The sequence below is a fragment of the Ambystoma mexicanum genome, chromosome 7p (genome assembly GCF_040938575.1).
Source record: "Ambystoma mexicanum isolate Mex_15411 chromosome 7p, UKY_AmexF1_1, whole genome shotgun sequence".
Lineage (NCBI taxonomy): Eukaryota > Metazoa > Chordata > Amphibia > Caudata > Ambystomatidae > Ambystoma > Ambystoma mexicanum.
In genome coordinates, this window is record NC_090939.1 from 228,528,990 (window position 1) to 228,548,897 (window position 19,908).

Genomic DNA, 19,908 nt, shown 5'->3' on the forward strand with positions numbered 1-19,908 from the left:
CAAAAATAAAAATAGAAAATTAGTTTCAAGTGATAAAAATTGATGTTCAAGAATACAACTCTTAACTGAAAACATTGAGAATCTGAACTATGGATGAAATGTCAATGGTTGCCACCATTTAAAATCCTCATGCAAACTAGTTCTATACCTACAACAAATCAGCCGAAAGAAAAACAAATCCCCTAACCGCACTTTAAAAATTACTCACCAGGAAATATCACTAAGGGTATGATAATGTACATTTGCTAAATAAGCAAAGGGAAACAACTGCTGGGTGTCATAGAATAGCACAGCATCTTCTGAAGCGACTGCAAACACCATACGATAGGGCTGGATTATGAGGCCTTGAGGCTTCTGTGACGTTTCATCTAAGGTGAACAGAAATGTGTCAAAAATGAACATATGCTGATTAAAAGAGATCTCAACAACAAGTGCACAATATTTTAACTTAATACTTAATTTAGCAAAACACGTGTTCAGTTCCACAAACATGCAGCTAGGGACCCTTGTACAGAGCATCCCGTGAAATGTGTAATATAACATTGCTTCATTGCAGCCATGGGCGAGTTGGTCGTTCATGGGTTAATGCAAAAAACATGTTTAGAGTCATACCATCTAGCAAGGGAAAAACCTTTGCATAGAACAGCGTGTAGTTCTTACACATGCTGTATTATGTGTATGCTTCCAATACTTTTCTCTTGGAGCTTGGAGTTTGCCTTCTTTAAAGACAGTGCTGTGTGCTCAACAGACAGGGAAGGTACATTTATATATATTTTTTAACCTAGAATTCAATTTTGAAACCCTGCGTGCACCCTTCCTATTTTATCACTTGGATCCCTCTGCATTCATTTACAAATGCCCAACCCCAACAAATTAAGATTGCTGTGCCCCAAACACATTGCTAGGCCAAAATAGTCTCCCAAATTTTATGTCTAGAACGTGAAATAACCTAATTTCTCAGCCCGGCAGGTTATAAATATGGCCTTTGTGTTTATCCAAGTATAGAGAACACGGTGTCAGTTATAATATATACCTGGATTAGGTGTTGGTCTTAGCTCAAAGTACACTGGGCAGCAACGAACTGCAAGTGTTGCTTTTCCAGGACAGGGTAGATGAGCTATTGGCCTGGGGAAAAGAAGAGGTTTTAATGTATATGCATAAAGGTACACCATCGTCTCAAAGTGCGTATGCAGAATTTAACTGTACCTTCTGAGATTTTTTCTTGAAAAGACATAAGTCGTGTTTGTCACATTCTCTCCAGCTTCGACACATCCAGCTGAAAAAGTTTTATGAATCCATTAGCTTTCAGACATTAAACCACAGAGAAAGAATTCCTCTCTCGAATGTAAATGACCCAAGAGCGACAGTCGCTGCTCATGTACTACTACTTCATTAAGTAATGTTTATTAAAATAAATTCCTGAACCATAAGACTCGACAGCAGAAAGTCATAAGGGAGGTTCCCTCCTTGCTATGTGATGCTTGGACCAGCATTATTTAACTGAAGTCGAATTCCAGTGTGTGACCTGAACGCTGTAGACTATGATGGCAAACCTTGTCCCTAATTTAAAGGAGTGATGATTTAACACGTGCAGGTAGCAAAGTGTTGGTAAAAAACAAACTGTAAAAGCTGTTTTCGGCACGAGTGAGCAGATAATCAAATAGGCCAGATAACAGAAAGTTGGTATAATAGATGGCAGGGAGCTGTAAATCACAGCAAAGTGGTTGGATAACTGAGCTTCCGGACTATCTGGTCAGTTTAGTGGTAGTCGGCTTTCCATCACGTAGGTTATTTCATTAACCGGAGAGCTACCATAATAAAGCAATCTGATTCCAGTTCATGCAGAATAGGACAAAGAAAAAAGTTATATACTAGCATGAATTCATAAAAGGCTCCACCTAGGGACATGACCTGGGCACACTATAAAATATAGGTTATACATTACTCACCGTAATCGTATTTCTGATTGTATCTGCTTCGATTCACATGCTGTGCATATAGTCCGACATCTAGTGTTAATTGCATAGTATTGCATCTTTCTTTGGAAGATCGAAAAGGGACGTGACATGTAGTGTACCCAAAATCCTTCACACGTCGAGGTCCCACCGGTTTTTGTTCTGCTGTGATGGAGCCTTACAGGACGCTTGAGTGAGTACAGAAGAAAAGATGCAAGATGTCCATGTTCCTTCTATTCCAACAGGGTAGGAAGAGTGGGCGCATGTGAATCTAAGCAGATGCAATCATCAGAGCTAACATTAAAGTGAATAATGTATGCCTTCTGATGCATGTGAATCTGCTTAAAATCAAATGCTGTGCATAGACTAGCTAGGAGATGGTAGTGGGATGTGTAAAGGAACAGTAGCCTTTCCCACCTGAGAATCAGACTTTAGCGTATGTCTAAGCAGTAATGTTGAATGAAAGTGTGAACAGAACTCCAGGTAGCTGCTCTGCAAATAGAATCAAGAGGAACATTTGCAATAAAGGCTATAGTAGCTCCTGTGCCTCTAGTAGTGAGCTCTAGGCGTAAAGGCTAAATCTCTTGGCAAGAGACACTGGGCCTCATCACGAGTTGGGCAGTAACGCCGGTGCCATTACCGCGGGCGCTATTAGCCCTACCTCCAAACCCCCCGGCGCTATTAGCGCCGGATCACGGGTTTGGCGGAACGGTCAGTGCCCATTCCCCATTGGCCCAAATGGGGAAAATTTGCGCTATTACCGCAGGCGGATTTCCCGCCAGCGGTAATAGCGCCGAAAAGCTGCACATTTCCCACGGATTTCCCCCCAGCGCTGAGCTGGGGGGAAATCCGCCAAGGCCATGATCTGGCAGACCCCTTAAATGCGGCGGTAATAGCCCTACCGCCGCATTTAAGGGTTACCGCCAGACTCGTGATGAGGCCCACAGTGTCATGCATTTAACAATCCATTTAGAAATAGCAGATTTAGAGACAGGGTCCCCTTCTCTACCAGCGGCAACAGACACAAACAATTGCCTCGTCTAAGTGGTTTCATTTTTTTCAAGGTAATATACCACTGCTCTCCTAGCATCTAGTGTATGGAGGCTCCCTTCAGCTGAGTTGGTGGGATTCTGACAGACATTTTAAGTTTGATGGATTGATTCACATGGAACTTAGAAATGAATTTAGGTGCAAAGCGTGGGTGTGTGCACAGTAACACCATGTCTTTATGAATGGTTAAACATGGGTCTTGAACTGAGAGAGCCTGCAGATCAATAACTCCCTTATAGAGGTAATGGCCACTAGGAAGGTAGTCTTGTAGGCGAGGGCCTTAAGACAAGCCTTATGAATTGCTTAAAAGGAGATCCCATTCATCTTGTGAGAAAAACACTCAAGTCCCATCCGGTCGTTGGGTTGGAAATAGGAGGGTGAAGTCTCTTTACCATGTCCATGAATGCCTTAATTACAGGAATTCTCCACCATGACAGCGTCCTCTGCGATGTGGTATATGTAGCACGGTGGACCTTTAGAGAGTAGAAAACAAGTCCTGAATCTAAGAGGTGCATTAGATAAAGGACTATATTTAAGTGAACAATCAAGAGGGTTGATGTTTTTAGTGTTTCACCAAATGACAAAATGTTTCCACTTATCGGGGTAACAATGCCTGGTGTTAGTTTACTGTGCCTCCAAGTATGTCCAAACATCTGAGGTAGTTGGGAGGTGCCCAACCTAGGACTTCAGGAGCCAAGCTGCTAAGTTGAGTGTTTGGGGGCACGGGCGCAGTGTTCTCCCTAGGTCTTGTGACAGCATGTTGTATGGTCAGGGCAGTTTCCTGGGAGGGGGAGACTGACATGCTTATGAGATGAGAACCATGGCTGTCGAGCCCGCTGGGTGGAATCAGGATCAGTGGGACTTGTTCCTGAGAAATCTTGCGCACTATCCTGTTGAGAAGGGGAATCGGGGGAGGGGCGTAGGCAAATCTCCTGGACCATGTTCTCCAGAGACTGTTCCCTTTGGACTGCTTGAGGGTACCGAGGCATAATCTGGGCATTCTCCATTGTCACAAACAAATCAATGTCCGGATGAGCCCATTCTGCAAAGACGTCGAGTGGAACACGTTATTGTAAGCACCACTCGTGTTCTACAGGTAGGTGCAAATGTGCTGAGCATATTTGCCAGAATATTGTGTTCTCGAGGAACATGTTGCGATAGTAGGAACAAGCGTTATAGTGCCCACTTCCAAATGCTCTGTGACAGTTTTGATAGCCCTGGAGAGGGAGTGCCCCAGTTTGTTCAGATAGTACATGGCTGTGGTGCTGTGAGGATAAGAATAGTCTTCCCCTGTAAGAGTGTTTGGAAGGCTTTCAGCACTTTGAACATCACCAGTAGTTCCAACAGATTGATCCGTTTGGATGCTACTGATGGAGACCACATGCCATGCGCCATATGTTGTTGGAGGTGTTTGACCCCCCACACCCCCTGACAGATAAGTCTGTGGTGAGTGACTTCGACTACAGGGGTGTTCAAGGATTTCCCCTTTAGAAAGTTTTCCTTTGACAACTGCAGAGACTGAACAAGACCTGTTGTGACAACGATCGTCCCACCTTGACACACCTGGCTCGAGAGAGCTCCTGCATAGGGCGCATGCGCAGACGGGCATGTGGAACCAGGAAGATGTAGGATGCCATTATCCCCAGTACCCGCATGGCTTTCCGTATGGTTATCCGTTGACTGGCTACATACTGAGGGATCTGGAACAACAGGTTTTGAACCCTCTCGTTGGAGGGGGAAGACGAGGCCGTCTTCTGTCCAAATTACTGCCCTTAGAAACTGCTTGACTTGGCTGGTGGCCAGACTTTACTTTCTCGTTCATTGAGATCCCAGATTGAAAAGGAGATCTACTGTCTTGAGTGTTCTCCAGACACGTTCCGTAAAAGCCTGGAGTCATGAGCCAGTCGTCGAGATAAAGGTCCACTGGAATGGACTTCCTGCGCAGGTGAGCTGCCTTACTGCTAGTACCTTTGTAAATACCCTTGGAGCTGAGGCAATGCTGAAGGGAAGCATCTCAAACAGATTGGGGAGGAGAGATAGCTCAGGGGCAACGAGTTTGTCTGGGAAGCAAGACAATGCAGCGCAACACAGGTTCGAAACCCGATCCCGTGCTTAGAAACCACTCGCTGCCATTAAGCATGTTATAAAAAAATAGTTTGTAGAGTGTTCTCTATCTTAAACCGGAGGTACTCTGTGCGTTGGTAGCATTGAAATATGCACCTTTCATATCCAACGTGGCCATGTAATCCCGCTGTTGCAGTTGGATTACTTCCTGTAGAGTGGTCATCAACTTTCGAAGTTTGACATACTTGTTTGCAGAATGCAGATCTAAAACAGGGCATGTGATTAGATCCTTTTTGGATACAAGGAAGTATATTGAATCAATACCCTTGTTTACCTGAAGATGAGGGATGACCTCAATCGCTCCCTTTTGCTGTAGGATCTAGACCTCTTCTAGCAGGATCTGTAGATATTCTGTCGATAGTCTGCTTTTAGGTGGGTGGTAGCAGGAATTCTATGCAGTAACCATGCCCACTGATCCAAGTGGTGCCCTCCCATGCGTGGGTAAAAGATGTAATCGCCCCCCTACCGGGGACACATGGGAGGGGAACTGCGGAGTGATTTGTTGGCCAGTTTAGGGATGCCTCTGGCTGCAGAGTTTCTCCCTCTACACTTTCTGTGCCAAACTCCCTGCTGGGACGGACATACAGGAATCACCAGGCCTTGCAACGCTGCTTGTCGTGGTCACAAGAGAGGCACAGATTGCACTCTTTAGGAGTGTCCTTCCAGTGGAATTTGCCGTAACAAAATGGTACAATTTAAGTGCCGTTTGCTCCTTAACAGAGAGAAGGCAGCCAGGCGGAAGGAAGAGGAGAGGCAAAGAAGAGGCATTCTCAAGAGAAAGTCAGTAAAATGGGTCCCCACTCTGCATGTGACGCCGGGCTGTAGAGCTAAGGGCGAAAAGAAATCGGCTGTAGGGTCGGCAAGGCAAGATCAGTCGTCGATCAGTCGTCAGACCGCCATTGAGGATGCTTGGCGATAAGGCGCCAAGCAAAGATAAAGCAATATAAACTCTGAGGTCTGTATTGAGCAACTAACTACATAGGCGTAAAAAAAAACAATCTAGTGGGACCTCGACATGTGAAGGATTTTGGGCACAGTGCATGGCACGTTAGGGCTAGTGTTAGAGTCACATCCATGTCGAAGTTGCTTTTCATTCTTCGAAAGAAAGATGCAATACTCCGTGATTACCACTAGATGTCAGACTATATGCACAGCTTGTGATTCTAAGCAGATTCACAAGCATCATATATAGGATACATTACTCACCGTGATCGTATTTCTGATGCTTGTATCTGCTTAGATTCACATGCTGTGCATAGGCCGACATCTAGTGGAAGCAGCAGAATATTAGTTTTCGATACTCGAAAAGGGACAACAGGGTGTGCCAGTAATAACATCACTAGTGTGACGTCCACTGTACCCATGGTCCTTCAAGCGTTGAGGTCCTTCAGATTGTTAGATTATTTTTCTGACATGAGGTAGCATGAAGTGTAGCGCGAGTACAGTTGTATCCAAGCAGATACATATCAGAACAAGCTCATAAGCAACCATGCGCCTTCCGTCAGCACGGAGGAAGGGTGAGCACATGTGAATCTAAGCAAATACAAGCATCACAAATATGGTTACAGTGAGTAATGTATCCCTTCAGAGGCTTGTGGAATCTGTTTAGATCCCATGCAGTACATAGATTAGCGAGCAGTCCTAGGAGAAGGTGGAGGGATGAGAGAAGGTTCATGGGCGTACAGATGTTTTAGAACCGCTTGTCCCACCTGTGTATCTGTCTTGGAATGAGCGTTAGGCAAAGTTTGAATGCAGTACCCTCTGGGAACACTACAAGCAACTATGACTACAGGTGTAAGCAAACCAACCTTTGGTAGAAGTCTATACTACACAGTTTTGGTAGCGTGTTGAAAAGCCAGGCTTATCTCAAGAGGTGAAATGTGAGCAGTAATGTTACACAGTTGTCTACAATCACAGGTGTTCAAATAAACTCTTACATTCAAGTTTTCTTGCTTAAATACTTATTAATTTATTAACCAGCAAGTTCTAAAACAATGAGAAGGAGGCAATTATATAATCATACACAAATATACTTCAATACTATACACTCAGAAGAGGAGTAAAAGGCAAAGGTTTTAGAACTTAAAAGGAAAGAATTATTCTTCGACAGTGCAAATACTTGAGTTCACCAGAACAGTCAATTAAATTCAATAGGCTGGGCCAAAGTCAATGGGATAAAGTCTTGGATAGGACAAAGCAGTTCTAGTAGTAAAACGATAAAGTCTCTGCACAAGTTCTTAGAAGTAGTTTGTAGCAAGAAGAATCACATGTTGTGTCACAAGCTGATTAGGCATGTGAGTTGCAAATGTTTCAAGCACTTTCACTGCGAGAGGTAAGCACTCAGTCTGATTTTACAGTACCTTACAAATGAAGAAAAAGAGGCAGCCGATTACTTCTGGGCCTCAGTCAGGGGGACAAGAGGGAGGACATCGGGGGAATCCTGCACTGCACTGGGACAATCAAAAACTCGCAACTGGCAAACTTCAATTTCGGTGGCTGTAAGTCAAGCACACAAACTGGTGTCCCTCTCCCTGGTCCTACGGTTTCCTGCAGCAACTCAAAGGAAATTCAACCAGCTGTGAGATGGGTGTCCAGGTGGCCTACTGTTGAGTGGATTGGTCCCACCAACTCAAAAGGGAGAAGTCATCCTTGCAGGGCTTCTCCGTCGATGCGAACATGGCGATTCGGACGTGCAGCAGGGCTTCACCGGGCCAACCAACGGTCCAGGAGTTGCAGCAGCCGTTCTCTACAAGCTCTTCTTCGGTTCCTTTGTTCCAGTGGTCGACTCTGCCTTCCAAACCAAGAGACTCGCCTTTTATTCAGTTCACTCCCATTCATTCCAGCCTAGCTGTCACTCACCAGCAGGGTGACTGTCCTTGCCGGACAGTCAGCCAGCCAATCACCACAGAGTGCATTTGGGTCTCCTAGGAGACTAAGCAGAGTTTCGGGCACCTCCCTCACTTCCTGGCCACCCCAATCACTCGGGCGCCAGAGGCGGTCTTCACTCCTGAAGCCCACCAAAGGCGAATGAACAAAGACCAAACATGGTTTGGCGCACAGAGAAACTAGGACCTTTCCACAAAGAAATGGCGAAAAGAGAAGACCGGGCCGTGTTTTAACAAAGGGTGCTCACATGCCATCTTGAAAAACATGGCTCCCGCAATTTAACGTTACCAAGCTACGAATAGTTGGGGTTCGGGAAAAATCATGGTAGTTTGTTGTAAAACCACTGCCACCAGCCATTCTGAGAGGAAAGGGTAGCATCTGACTGCTGCATGAGTATCTGGACACAGGGGACACTAAGTATCCCCTCCAGCACTATTATAAGATGGGGTGTGCTGGGTCTAAGAATTTAAAAGTCTAGTAAAGTCAATTTTACTTTACTTTCTCTGGGAAACAGTAGTTTATCCCAGAGAAGGTTTTTAAACCTTGGGAAAGCCTAAAAAGGTTTCCCTGTGCCACTGCACTGAGGGTGCTGTGTGACAAATGAAAAGATGATGCCCATGGAGTTGGTTAGACTCCATAACCAAAGAAAACACCAGAGTAAAACATCTAAAAATACATGAGTGGGGAAAAAGGCTCACAATCTCTCCAGGTAAAAAAATCAAGTCCTCAAAATCCAGCAAAGTTGCTGGGGGTCTCTAAGGTGAAGGGAATTAGCAAATCTTTGAGAATTCTCCCTAACAAGGAGTGTCAATGCAGTAATGTTGAGTCAAAGTTTGCATTGAGCTCCATGTAGCTGCTTTGCAAATGCGGTCTAGAGGGACATTTGCAATGAAAGCCAGAGTGGCTCCTGCGCTCTTGTGGAGTGAGCTGTAGACGTGAAAGGCAATGTTTTGTTTGATAATGAATAGTATAATTGTATCCATCTGACTATCCATCTGGAGATGGCATTTCCAAAAATGCCATCTCCTCCTCTGCCTGGAGCTATGGAGACAAACAGCTGGTCTGTTTTCCTTAGCGGTCTGGTCTTGTTTACATAGTAAAGAAAAACCCTCCTTACATCTAGTGTATGGAGATTTTTCTCACCAGAGCTTGATGGATTTAGGAAGAAAGCTGGTAGTTCGATGGCCTGATTGACATGGGACTTTGAAATGAATTTAGGTGAAAACCTAGGGTGCGTTCTTAATACCAATTTGTCTTTGTGGATAACAAAGAAAGGGTTTTGCACTGAGAAAGCTTGCAGTTCACTGACTCTTTATGGAGGTGATGGCTACCAAAAAGGCCGTCTTAAAAGTGAGGTGCTTAAGGCTTGATTTATGCATAGGCCCAAAGAGGGGTGGGGGGGGGGGCATGAGCTTTGCAAGTACTACATTTAGATCCCACCCTGACGGCGGGTTTGAAAATGGGAGGGTGGAGTCTTTTTACTCCCTCCATGAACACCTTAATAACTGGGATTCTCCATCAGGACACTTTATTCTGAGAAGTGGTGTACGCGGATAGAGCCGCTAGGTGAACTTTGATTTAAATACTAGCCCTGGGTCTAGTAAGTGAAGCATGTAATGGAGACTGAGATGGAGTACATTCTATTGGGTTTATTTGCTTTGACTTGCCCCATAATAAAAATATTTTCCACAAGCTGCCAAGTTCATAGACAGGTTGTAAGTGTAATGTCGCCCCCTCCCCCCCCCGTGCTGTGTGAGCATGTTGAAGGGGCACAGGAGTTTGAGTCGCACATCTGGGACGGGTGGGGGGCGGGTGCACTGTAGGCACATTTCCCTGACCAGTTCATCCACAGAGAGCCCCCATTGTGTGAAAATATATTTGTTGAGTTGCCACTCGTGCTCTTCCGGTAGAGTATCTCTTAGTGAGTCTGCTGGAGAACCCTCCCCTGGAACATGTTGTGAGGTTAGGAAAATTCCCCGCTTAAGTACCACTTCCAGATTTTTTGTGCTAGCCTGGACAGACTTGGAGAGTGTCTGCCCACCTGCTTGTTGATGTAAAACATGGCAGTGGTGCTGACTGAGTATTTGTACTGCCTGATGTGACAGGTGTGCCTGGAAGGCTTGTAGAGCCTTGACCACTGCTAGAAGTTCCAGTAGGTTAATGTGATTTTGGGCTGTGATACGAGTCCACAGACCATGCACTGGGTGATTAAGGGAACGGGCTCTCCACCCGGTGAGTGAAGAGTCTGTTGTGTCAACCGCTTGCACCGAGGGGTTGTGAAAGGATTGCCCCATTAACAGGTTCTCTTTTGTCCACGAGCACAGAGCATGTACCAGGGTTGCCAAAACGACCACTAGATCGTCCCACTGACCACTTGCCTGAGAACACTGTTTCACCAACCACTCGTGCATTGGGCACATGCGCAAATTGTGCGTGTGGGACCGAGTAAATGCATGATGCCATCATCCCGAGCAAGAGCAATGCTTTGGCGTACGGTTATCTGGCGAACGGCAAGATACTGAGATATTTGCAGCAGTATGTTTCGCACTCTTTCGTTTGACGGAAAGACTACAACCTCTGTTTTTATCACAGCCAGTCGTCCAGGTATGGGTATACTGGGATGGACTCCCTGCATAGATGCGGTGCCACTACCGCCAGTACCTTGATGAATGATAGATACCCTCCTTCCCTGCCAAACTAGTTTTAAATTTCACACTGTTTGTGTTTTTAGGTTCCATTGCTTTTAACCTGTGCATCTCGCCCCGCTCATATTAGTGTCTTTATTGCAGCTTTTTTTTTATATTTTAGCAGTTGTGTGATGTTTTACCTGTGATTCATTGTGTCTCAGTTCAATCCACCCTCCGAGAACAATTTGAACCAGAGGCTGTTCAGCTCTCTGATCGCACCCGTGGGAACTTAATTTCCCATCACCACCGGTAGTCCTTCCCGCTGTATTTATTTTTTAAACTCGATGCAAATGTGTCAAGGCAGTCTGTGGCAGCCTGTGACAGACGTGACCAAGGATCCTCTCCGCTCTGCTGACATGGGGATTCAGGAAGTCTTATCGGCCATCGCTGGAGCCCGTACTCTCTTTTCAGGTCGGGCAACCTCACCCGGGGATAAGATACTAGCAGATTGCTCTCCAACCTTGACGGCTTTGACAGGTACTCCCTTACAATCCTCTGTGCCGCCCGCGATGCTTGCCAGAGACTCTAGCTTTGTTTTCCCGCCAGCTACACGGACGCTTCCTTCTTTAGTGCCCGTGAGGCTCGCTGACTACAGGGCGGATGATATGGTAACGCACCAGCAAATTCCAGATCCCGCCACTAGCCTGCCCCCTTCGCAGTCTCAACTAGTTTCCCCACCTGAAAATCCTCCTGCCAAGCAACTACTACCCATAACCAAGCTTTGTAGCCTCTTACTGAATACCCGATCCCTGATCAAACACGCACTTTAAGTTAATCATTACATTGAGGATAACGACTTGGATCTTTGCGCACTGACGGAAACCTGGGCTTCCAGTTCCGTCGGCCATAGCAGCTGGCTACACCTTGTCCCACCACGGCCGCTTTGCTGGGAGAGGTGGCGGGGTCGCTTTCATCCTTAAAGACTCTCTTGGTCTGGGTGGTACAAAGACAATGCATTCAAAGTACATGTCCATGCATATAAGAATTGGTATGAGTTCTGAATCTACCGTGAATCTCCTCCTGATCTATCGTCCGCCCTTCCTTACAGCTAACTTTACCTCTGCCCTGTCCAATTATCTCTTACCTCCATTAAAACCCAATACCAGATTTATTCTCCTGGTAGATTTCAATTACTGGCTTGGACACATTGAAGATCCTTTAGCCGCAGAATTGGTATCAACAAATTCACGTTCCTACACATCAGCTGGGCCATACCCTTGACTGGGTTTCAGCTGCCAACGTATCCCGTCACGAGATTCAGGTTAACCCATGTCCCTGGTCGGACAACGCATTTGTCCATTGTTCTATCTTGGTACCCTTCCCGATCAAAATTAAAAACAAAAGCCGGAATGTATTAAAATTCGTAATTTTAAACATATTACCCGGGACAAAAATCAAACCTCTCCTGGACCCAGCGATTAATTTCACTGAGCATATTTCTATACATAGTATGTCCTCCATTCTCACTAACAATTTCGGTAGCATCTCCTGCCTTGCTCCTGCCAAATCTAAATACATTGTTGGGCCCTAATAGAAGCAATCCGTGGTTCTCAAAAGAATTACAAAAATCCAAATTCTTAACCATGAAGTTATTTCACTCCTGGAAAGCCAACCCTAACACTATGTCCCTCTATGCTTATAAATCTGCAGCAAAGTCCTTTAAAATGGAGCTAGTGGATGCTAAAAAGAACCACAACCTCCAAATTCTTAACGCTAAGTCGGATACGAAGGAAATCTTCAGGATATTAAAGGAATCCGAATCCACCCCCCCAACCGCTTGGATCGTCCCCTCCTTCGGATGCCAATTGGTGTCAACAAGTCCAAAATGGAATGCACAATAAACGTATGCATTAGAGCCGACATTGTCCAAAAACAGTCCACCATTCCCAACACTTCCCACAATAAACCTTTTGTCAGAAATCCATCGGTCACTGAATTTAATTTCCACCCTATTTCCGAACAAGACCCGAGGATCATTGTTGAACTAAAGGCAATGAAACGTAAGGGTGATCCTTGCTCTTCATTGATTATTAAGTCCTGTCCTCCACTCCTCATAAAAGCAATCTGAAAATGTATGAATGCCTCATTACTAGAGGGTTGCATTCCCGATAACCTAAAACAAGCCTCGGTGACCCCCATTCTGAAGAAGACAGGGCTTGCCACTGATAACCCACTTAACTACAGACCAATTACTAATACCCCCTTTTTACTGAAGATCCTTGACCATGTTGCGTATATGCAAATTGCTCTTCATTTGAACCAGCATCCCACCCTTAACGCCTATCCATCCGGGTTCAGACAGGGTTTCAGCTCTGAGACCTCCCTGCTGGACCTAAAGTCAAGACTCTTAGGAAGCATGGGCAAAGGTCTAGCCTCCCTTTTAGTTTCTTTGGACCCGTCTGCAGCATTCGACTTGGTTGACCACACCATCATGGTGTCCATAATGGAGGAGATAGCCATTTTCTCCCCTTCTGCAGCATCCTTGATTAAGTCCTTCCTGGCAAATAGAGTAGAGTGTGCCTCTGGGAAGCCGAAGCCTCCCCAATCTCTGTGTTCTTTGGTGATCCTCAGGGAGCCAGCACGTCTCCCTGTCTCTATAACATCTATACAGCCCCCTTCTTCAAGGTAGAGGAGGAAGGCATCATCTTTTCGAATTATACTGACACACAGTGTCTGGTCCCACTCACAGGAGTTCACTCCCAGGATAAACAAGAGCTCAACATAATCTTCACTTTAATTGAAAACTGGATGTATATAATTTGGCTCTGAACAAAAGCAAAACAGAGTTGATGATAGTGCGAAACTAAGTATTTTGCTAAACTGGACCCCACTTACAAATCATTCAGGTTAGGTTCAGTCGAAATCTTTCCTCAATCAAAACAAAAAAAAATTCTAGGTGTTGTATTAGACCAGTCGCCAGTAATGACGTTTCAGCTTCCATCTATTACGTGAAACTATTAGCCATAGTTGGGGCAAAGATTGATTATTGCAGGAGTCTACTAGTGGGTCTCTGCAAAGCTGATTCCAACAGACTCTAGGTAGTCCAGAATGGAGCCGTTAGAGAAATCGCTGGCATAGCCCGACGGGATCATGTTTCTGATGCAAGGCGTGCCATACACTGGCTCCCTGTCGAGGATCGAGCTAAATTCAGACTATTGACGATTGTCTTTAAATGTAGATTGGGTATAATGCCCACATATCTGCAAGACCATATCCTAGAGAAAGCTAGCTGCAGCCCATCAAGATCATGCAACCAGAGCCTGTTGCTACTTCCACGATGCAAACTTAAGGTTGAGAACGGGGCCTTATTTATCGCTGCACCTAAACTTTGGAACTCTTTACCGAAGAGCCATAGACAACACACCTCCCTCACTGTCTTCAAGAAAGCCCTCAAGACTTGGCTTTTTTACTGACCATTGACATGACATTCACCAAAGGCTCATTTAACCCGCTGGGACGTTGTCCTTTTGTTCTTTGTACTGGTTTGTCTGTGTCCTCAAGCCTCAGGGTTCATGGCTGCGCGATATAAATTGATATAAAAAAAAAAGGAATACCCTTGGCGCGGAGGCTATGCTGAAGTGTAGCACTTTGAATTGGTAGTGCTGGGTCGCCATTTTGAAACCCAAGAACCTTTTGTGCGCTGGGAACATTGAAATATAAAAGTATGCATCTTTCATATCCAAGGTGGCCATGTACTCCCCCCTGCTTCAGCAGTGGGATTACTTCCTGTAGCGTTGTCATGCAGAATTTTTGTGGCTTGACATAGGTGTTTGCAAGGCGCAGGTCTAAGACAGGGTGCATCGCAAGGTCTTTTTGGCACAAGATAGTACATTGAATAAATCCACTTACCAGGTTTTCCGGGACGTTTTCTACGGCGTCCTTTATGAGTAGCGCCTTCACCTCTCAACAGGATACGTTCTTCCTGGGAGGTGTTGCTTTGTCTTGGTGGGTGGTTGGCTGGTTGTTGCATCAGTTCTATGCAATAACCGCCCGCCACGGAGGGAAGTACCCACTTGTCCGAGGGGATTCCCTCCCATGCGTGGGTAAAGTATGAAATGCGACCTCCTCCTGGAGTGGCATGGGAGGGAACCTGTAGCGGGTGGTCATTGCTTGGGGGGTGTTGAGCCACCTCTGGAAGAGGAAGATCTGCCCCTACTTCGAGACCTTCTTTAGCCTCTTTGAAACCCCTGTTGAGGACAGTCCCTGTGACGAACCCCAGGACGAGCTTTGGCCTCAAACTGCAAGAATTATAGCCCCTTCTTTGCCCGGAGGGTTTATTGGTGAGCGGTACCAATGATTTGAATGTTTGCTTCCTCTTTTGCTCTTTAGATCTTCTTCCACCACTTTGCCAAACAAAGCAGTGTGTTTGATGGGCATGTTTGAGGGTCGCCTGGGTTTCAAGCTTGAAGCTTGACTGTCGTAGCCACGCGTGTCGTTTAATCAACGTGTCCTCTACTATGATTCTTCTTGCATTGTCCGCTGCGTACAAGTTGTTCTTGAGGGTGCCATTTGCTTACTCTCTGCAATGGAGAGCGACAGTTGTCTTTTGAGGGGCTCTGGGACCAATGCTATTTGTTCGGCAATTTCATCCCACTTATGATAGTTGTAACTAGCTAATAGAGTTGTGTTAATAGCAATTCTAGTCTGGTAAACTGCCGGAGAGGCTCCCTTTCTCCCAAAAGTGTAAATCTTTTTACTCTCCTTATCAGGAGGGGCTTCGGAAGATGCTAGAGGGGTTCCCACTCGCTTTCTAGTAGTTACCACTAAAGAGTCAGGTTTTAACTGTCCCCTGATGTATAGGTGGTGTGAGGGGGCTGGCCTGAATACTTTTTCGATGCGGGATTGACAACCTGTGTTCAATTAGGAGTAAACAGAGAGGGGTGGATGCGTCTCGGTACTGATTGTAGCAGGGAGATAAAATGATTGCTGAATTCTTATCCCCTAGTAGGTCTTCAAAGAAGTCCTTATCAACTTGTGTGTCGATCTGCAACTGCACTGCCGTTTTTAGGATCAGGGTGCGTTAGGGAGAATTCTCTGTAAAGGCCAATTTCCCAAACCTAGTGAGTCCCCCAGCAGCTTTGCTGGATTTTTGGGGTTTATTTTTTCTCCTGCTAAGAGTGAGACTCTTTTACTCCCACTCTTCGACGTGATTTGAGGTGTTCCTTTATCTTAAGTGTGTTTCTGATGTGGGTTACACAGCACCCTCCGTGCCGTAACCCAGGGGTGTCGTAGCGACCACCCAATATAGACTCCATACCCTGGGACTGACTACTGTCTCCCAGGGTATGTAAAGTCACCATTGGCTTTACTAGTCCCAAATTATGAACAGAAACCAGTACAAAGCATATTGTGGACGTACTGGTCGGGGCAATTAGATTGCCCCGGGGTCTGTTGTTCGAGGGGGCACGTCTCCGCCCCCCCTGATCGAGTTTTGGCTGGTGGCAGTGGATACTACTTTTTATATTCGACCACGAATATATCTCCATGGGATTTTCCCATTGTTCGAGGCTACCAACTTTAATTATTTAATTCTTATAGCCTCGAACATACCGCCGGTTTATTTATTGAATATTAATTCCCCGGTTGGTATTTTTTGCCAGAATTCTAAAATGGCGTTTGTGTTCTCTTCTGTGACTCCAACAAAAGTCGAGCCCTTTGTTCCACTTTTTGGCGGGCTTCTCCACAGAAGCCTCCAAAAGTGGTGCCACTCTGTCTGGGTACCACAGGGAGTGTGGGAGGGGGTTTAGGCACCCTGGACTGAGTTACCTTGGTAACTCAAGTCGCACTCTTGTGTGATTGGCCCAAGTGGTGAGCCGGCCGGCTCACCACTTAGCATGTTTGATTGACAGCTATACTGAGTGAATGGGGGTGTGCTGCATAAAAGCAGGGCTTTGGGGACTGGAACTTCAGAGGTCGCCACAGGACCTAAGAATCCGAGGAGGGAGAAGCTGAGCCGACCTGCAACGAGGACACCAACGGTGGAGCCCTGCTGAACCGTCTCACCACTTTTCCCGACGACAGAGGAGATCTCCAGTCCGGAGAGTCTTCTTCCTTTGACTGGTGGGGATAACCAGTTTTGCCTTCTTTTCACCTTCCTGGAGCATCTTATGGCCGCCTTGCCGTGCCAAGCACACCAGCAACCGGAATACCACGGTTTACCACTACCGCGAAGAGAAGGGTAGTACCTTTTAACCGAAGAACTCTGCGGCTGGTTTCTTCCCTGGCAGTGCAACGACCTTCATCTTTCCTCCAAGGCGAGACCTCCTCTTCCTCTGGACGAAACACCGACTTGCACCGGCTGCCAGGAACAACTGCCCCCGCTGGAGCTTCCTTCACACTTAAGGTACTGTGTCCCGCCTGGCTTCCCTTGCGACAGATCGTTCGGGGTGACAGTAAAGCCTCGACTTTCTAACCTGGGCTAGCCGCCTGGGACAACCTAGCTAATGTTTCCTGACTTTAATTTCATCCTTTTTGTGCGAACTATCTACAAGACTCTTTGGGCATAACCCTACTGTGTGAATCTGGACCCCTTCTGCTTGCTCTCTCCAAGAGTGGGCCTTGCAATTGACTTCCTTGCTCTCCAGTAGAACTCTGCCTTTCCTGCCTGACTGTGGTTCTTTTAAAAGTATTGAAACTTGCTTCCTTAACTTTGCCTTTTTCCCTCCCTTTCTTTAGAGTAAGCGATCACCTCTGTCTCAAAATAAGTGGTGTTTCTCACTAAGACTAGTCTAATAAGTGAATAGGGCTGTATATATATGATAGTGACAGTGTGCTGAATTTACTTACCTCTTTTTGCTAGTGTAATTTACAAGTGTCTTTAAATAATTATATACTTTTACACCAAAGCTCTGGTCAGTGTTTGCTTGTGCTACTGTATCTCTGTACCTATTGTGTATACTCTTCATACTGCCTAACTCTTCTTCAGGGAAGTCTGACTGCTCAGCCACAGCTACCAAGTGAATCTGTGTGGTACAGACTGCTACCAAGTGGGTTTACTGCCAAACACCTGTAGTCTTAAATCTTTTGCAGTGGTCCCTAAGGGAACTGCACAGGTTTCTGCCTAACAGGGTGTTATTGTATTTGGTTATCCACTGGTGTGTCTGCCACTGGTGGATCTGAATGATCTGGTGACTGGATGACGTAGACATCCTCATAGTTGGCATAATATTGGTCGACATCACCCATGTCTCCTTGGTCGTCTGGGTAAGTTCCAGGGTCCTGCATGGTGTAACAATAAGCATGCTGCCTTAAGTCCTGCTGCAAGGTGAAAGCTTGTGTCAAGTTTGTGCGGGCCCTTTTGGCGGAAGACTGGGTAACTACTGCCATGCTTTGAGTAGTTCCTTGGCCGCTGTGTGGAGCACCATGAAGGTTTTGCAAGACCTCGGGTTGGTCAAAGAAATTAGTGAGAGAGAACATTCACCTCATGACCGTGTCGATTTGTTCAGCTGTCCATTGGGATTAACTTGGAATTACAGGGGGGAACAAAAGCGTTGGGGTGGGAGGGGGGGGCGGTGTTGGCTCTGGTGCTTTCTTTTATGGTGCATAGACCACAAAATAGTGCCCTCTCCCTGGGTCATAGTCCCTGAAATAGTGCCCTATCCCAGGGTCCACGAAGACTTAAGGTTTTTTGGTACCCTGATTTTTAACAATGTAGCTGGGGTGTGTTTTTGGATCAGAGCGCTGATCTTCGAGCTTGGTGCAGTCTTCAAGGAGGCCTTTTGACACGTCTTTCGGCATGTATGGGGGGCCACAGATGCGTCTTTCGATGTCCGGTCGTTGGCATTTGAGGATTTTGCGGCTTTAGACCCAGTGTCACAAACACTGTTTTCGGGGGTGTGGTGATCGCAACAGCCATGGCCCAGAGGACAGGGAAATCTTGGACCGCCTCCTTGCCGCTGTGTGGGGCTTTCCGGTCGGCGGCATGGTCGACTTTCGGCCGTGGGAGGTTGTCCCCATAGCAGAACCGCCGGCCTGCCTGTTGGGGTCTTGCACGTGGGTATACGTTGGATCCCGATTGCCTTCACTGTAGACGTTGATGCTGCAGTGACTGTAGGCTCCCTCGACGTCCATGGTGGCCTCAGCCTGCATGGCATGGTAGGCCCGGCATTTGATTTTGCAGTCCTTGAGTGTTTTGGGCCTAACCGTTTGTACGACTTGCACTGTCCTTCGGCGTGATCCCTGGGGAGACAGATTGCACACCGAGTCTTTCCATGGGAATTTCTTTTTACAAGTGGGGCAAAACTTGGTGGGTTCTCCATGTATGGGATGCCATCCTGGACAAATAAGTTGTTGGAAAGGGGAATATGCATTCCCTTAGAGACTAAAGAAGGAACCTCCCCCACTCTCCCTACTGTGAGGGCCGAGGCCCGTTGAGGCCTTGTGGGGCTGTGACAAAGGATCGTTGAGACGAGTTGTAGTCGACGATAGCAATTTGTCCTTGATGCCTTCGCAGAACAGCAATGCATTGGTTTGTGTGCGTTTGTTCGTTCTCTCTCTCTCTCCTTCTCGCGCGTTCGCCTTCTCCTTCTCGCGCCTTCGCCTTCTCCTCCTTCTCGCGCCTTTGCCTTCTCCTCCCTCTCCCCCTCGTTCGTTCTCCCCCTCGTTCTCTCTCTCTCGTGTTCTCTCCCTCTCTCGTTCTCCCTCTCTCGTTCTCTCTCCCTCTCTCGTTCTCCCTCTCTCCCTCTCTCGTTCTCCCTCTCTCTCGTTCTCTCTCTCGTGTTCTCTCTCTCTCTCTCTCTCTCGTTCTCTCTCTCTCTCTCTCTCTCGTTCTCTCTCGTTCTCTCTCTCGTTCTCTCTCTCTCTCTCGTTCTCTCTCTCTCTCTCTCGTTCTCTCTCCCTCCCTCTCGTTCTCTCTCTCTCGTTCTCTCTCTCGTTCTCTCTCTCTCTCTCTCTCTCGTTCTCTCTCTCTCTCTCTCTCTCGTTCTCTCTCTCTCTCTCTCTCTCGTTCTCTCTCTCTCTCTCTCTCTCGTTCTCTCTCTCTCTCTCTCTCTCGTTCTCTCTCTCGTTCTCTCTCTCTCTCTCGTTCTCTCTCTCTCTCTCGTTCTCTCTCTCTCTCTCGTTCTCTCTCTCTCTCTCGTTCTCTCTCTCTCTCTCGTTCTCTCTCTCTCTCGTTCTCTCTCTCTCTCGTTCTCTCTCTCTCTCGTTCTCTCTCTCTCGTTCTCTCTCTCTCGTTCTCTCTCTCTCGTTCTCTCTCTCTCGTTCTCTCT

The 19,908-nt window shown here is 46.5% G+C and overlaps 1 protein-coding gene across 1 annotated transcript in view; it reads right to left on the minus strand.

Annotated features, from left to right (window-relative positions):
* Window positions 1-19,908, minus strand: part of CHAF1B (chromatin assembly factor 1 subunit B) — a 541,423-nt gene that overhangs the window by 82,166 nt on the left and 439,349 nt on the right. The window contains exons 10-12 of the mRNA XM_069636112.1: window positions 1,207-1,276; window positions 1,034-1,125; window positions 209-368 (exon numbers count right to left, since the gene is read on the minus strand). Coding sequence (XP_069492213.1) covers window positions 209-368; window positions 1,034-1,125; window positions 1,207-1,276 — 322 coding nt within the window. The remainder of the gene's footprint in view (window positions 1-208; window positions 369-1,033; window positions 1,126-1,206; window positions 1,277-19,908) is intronic.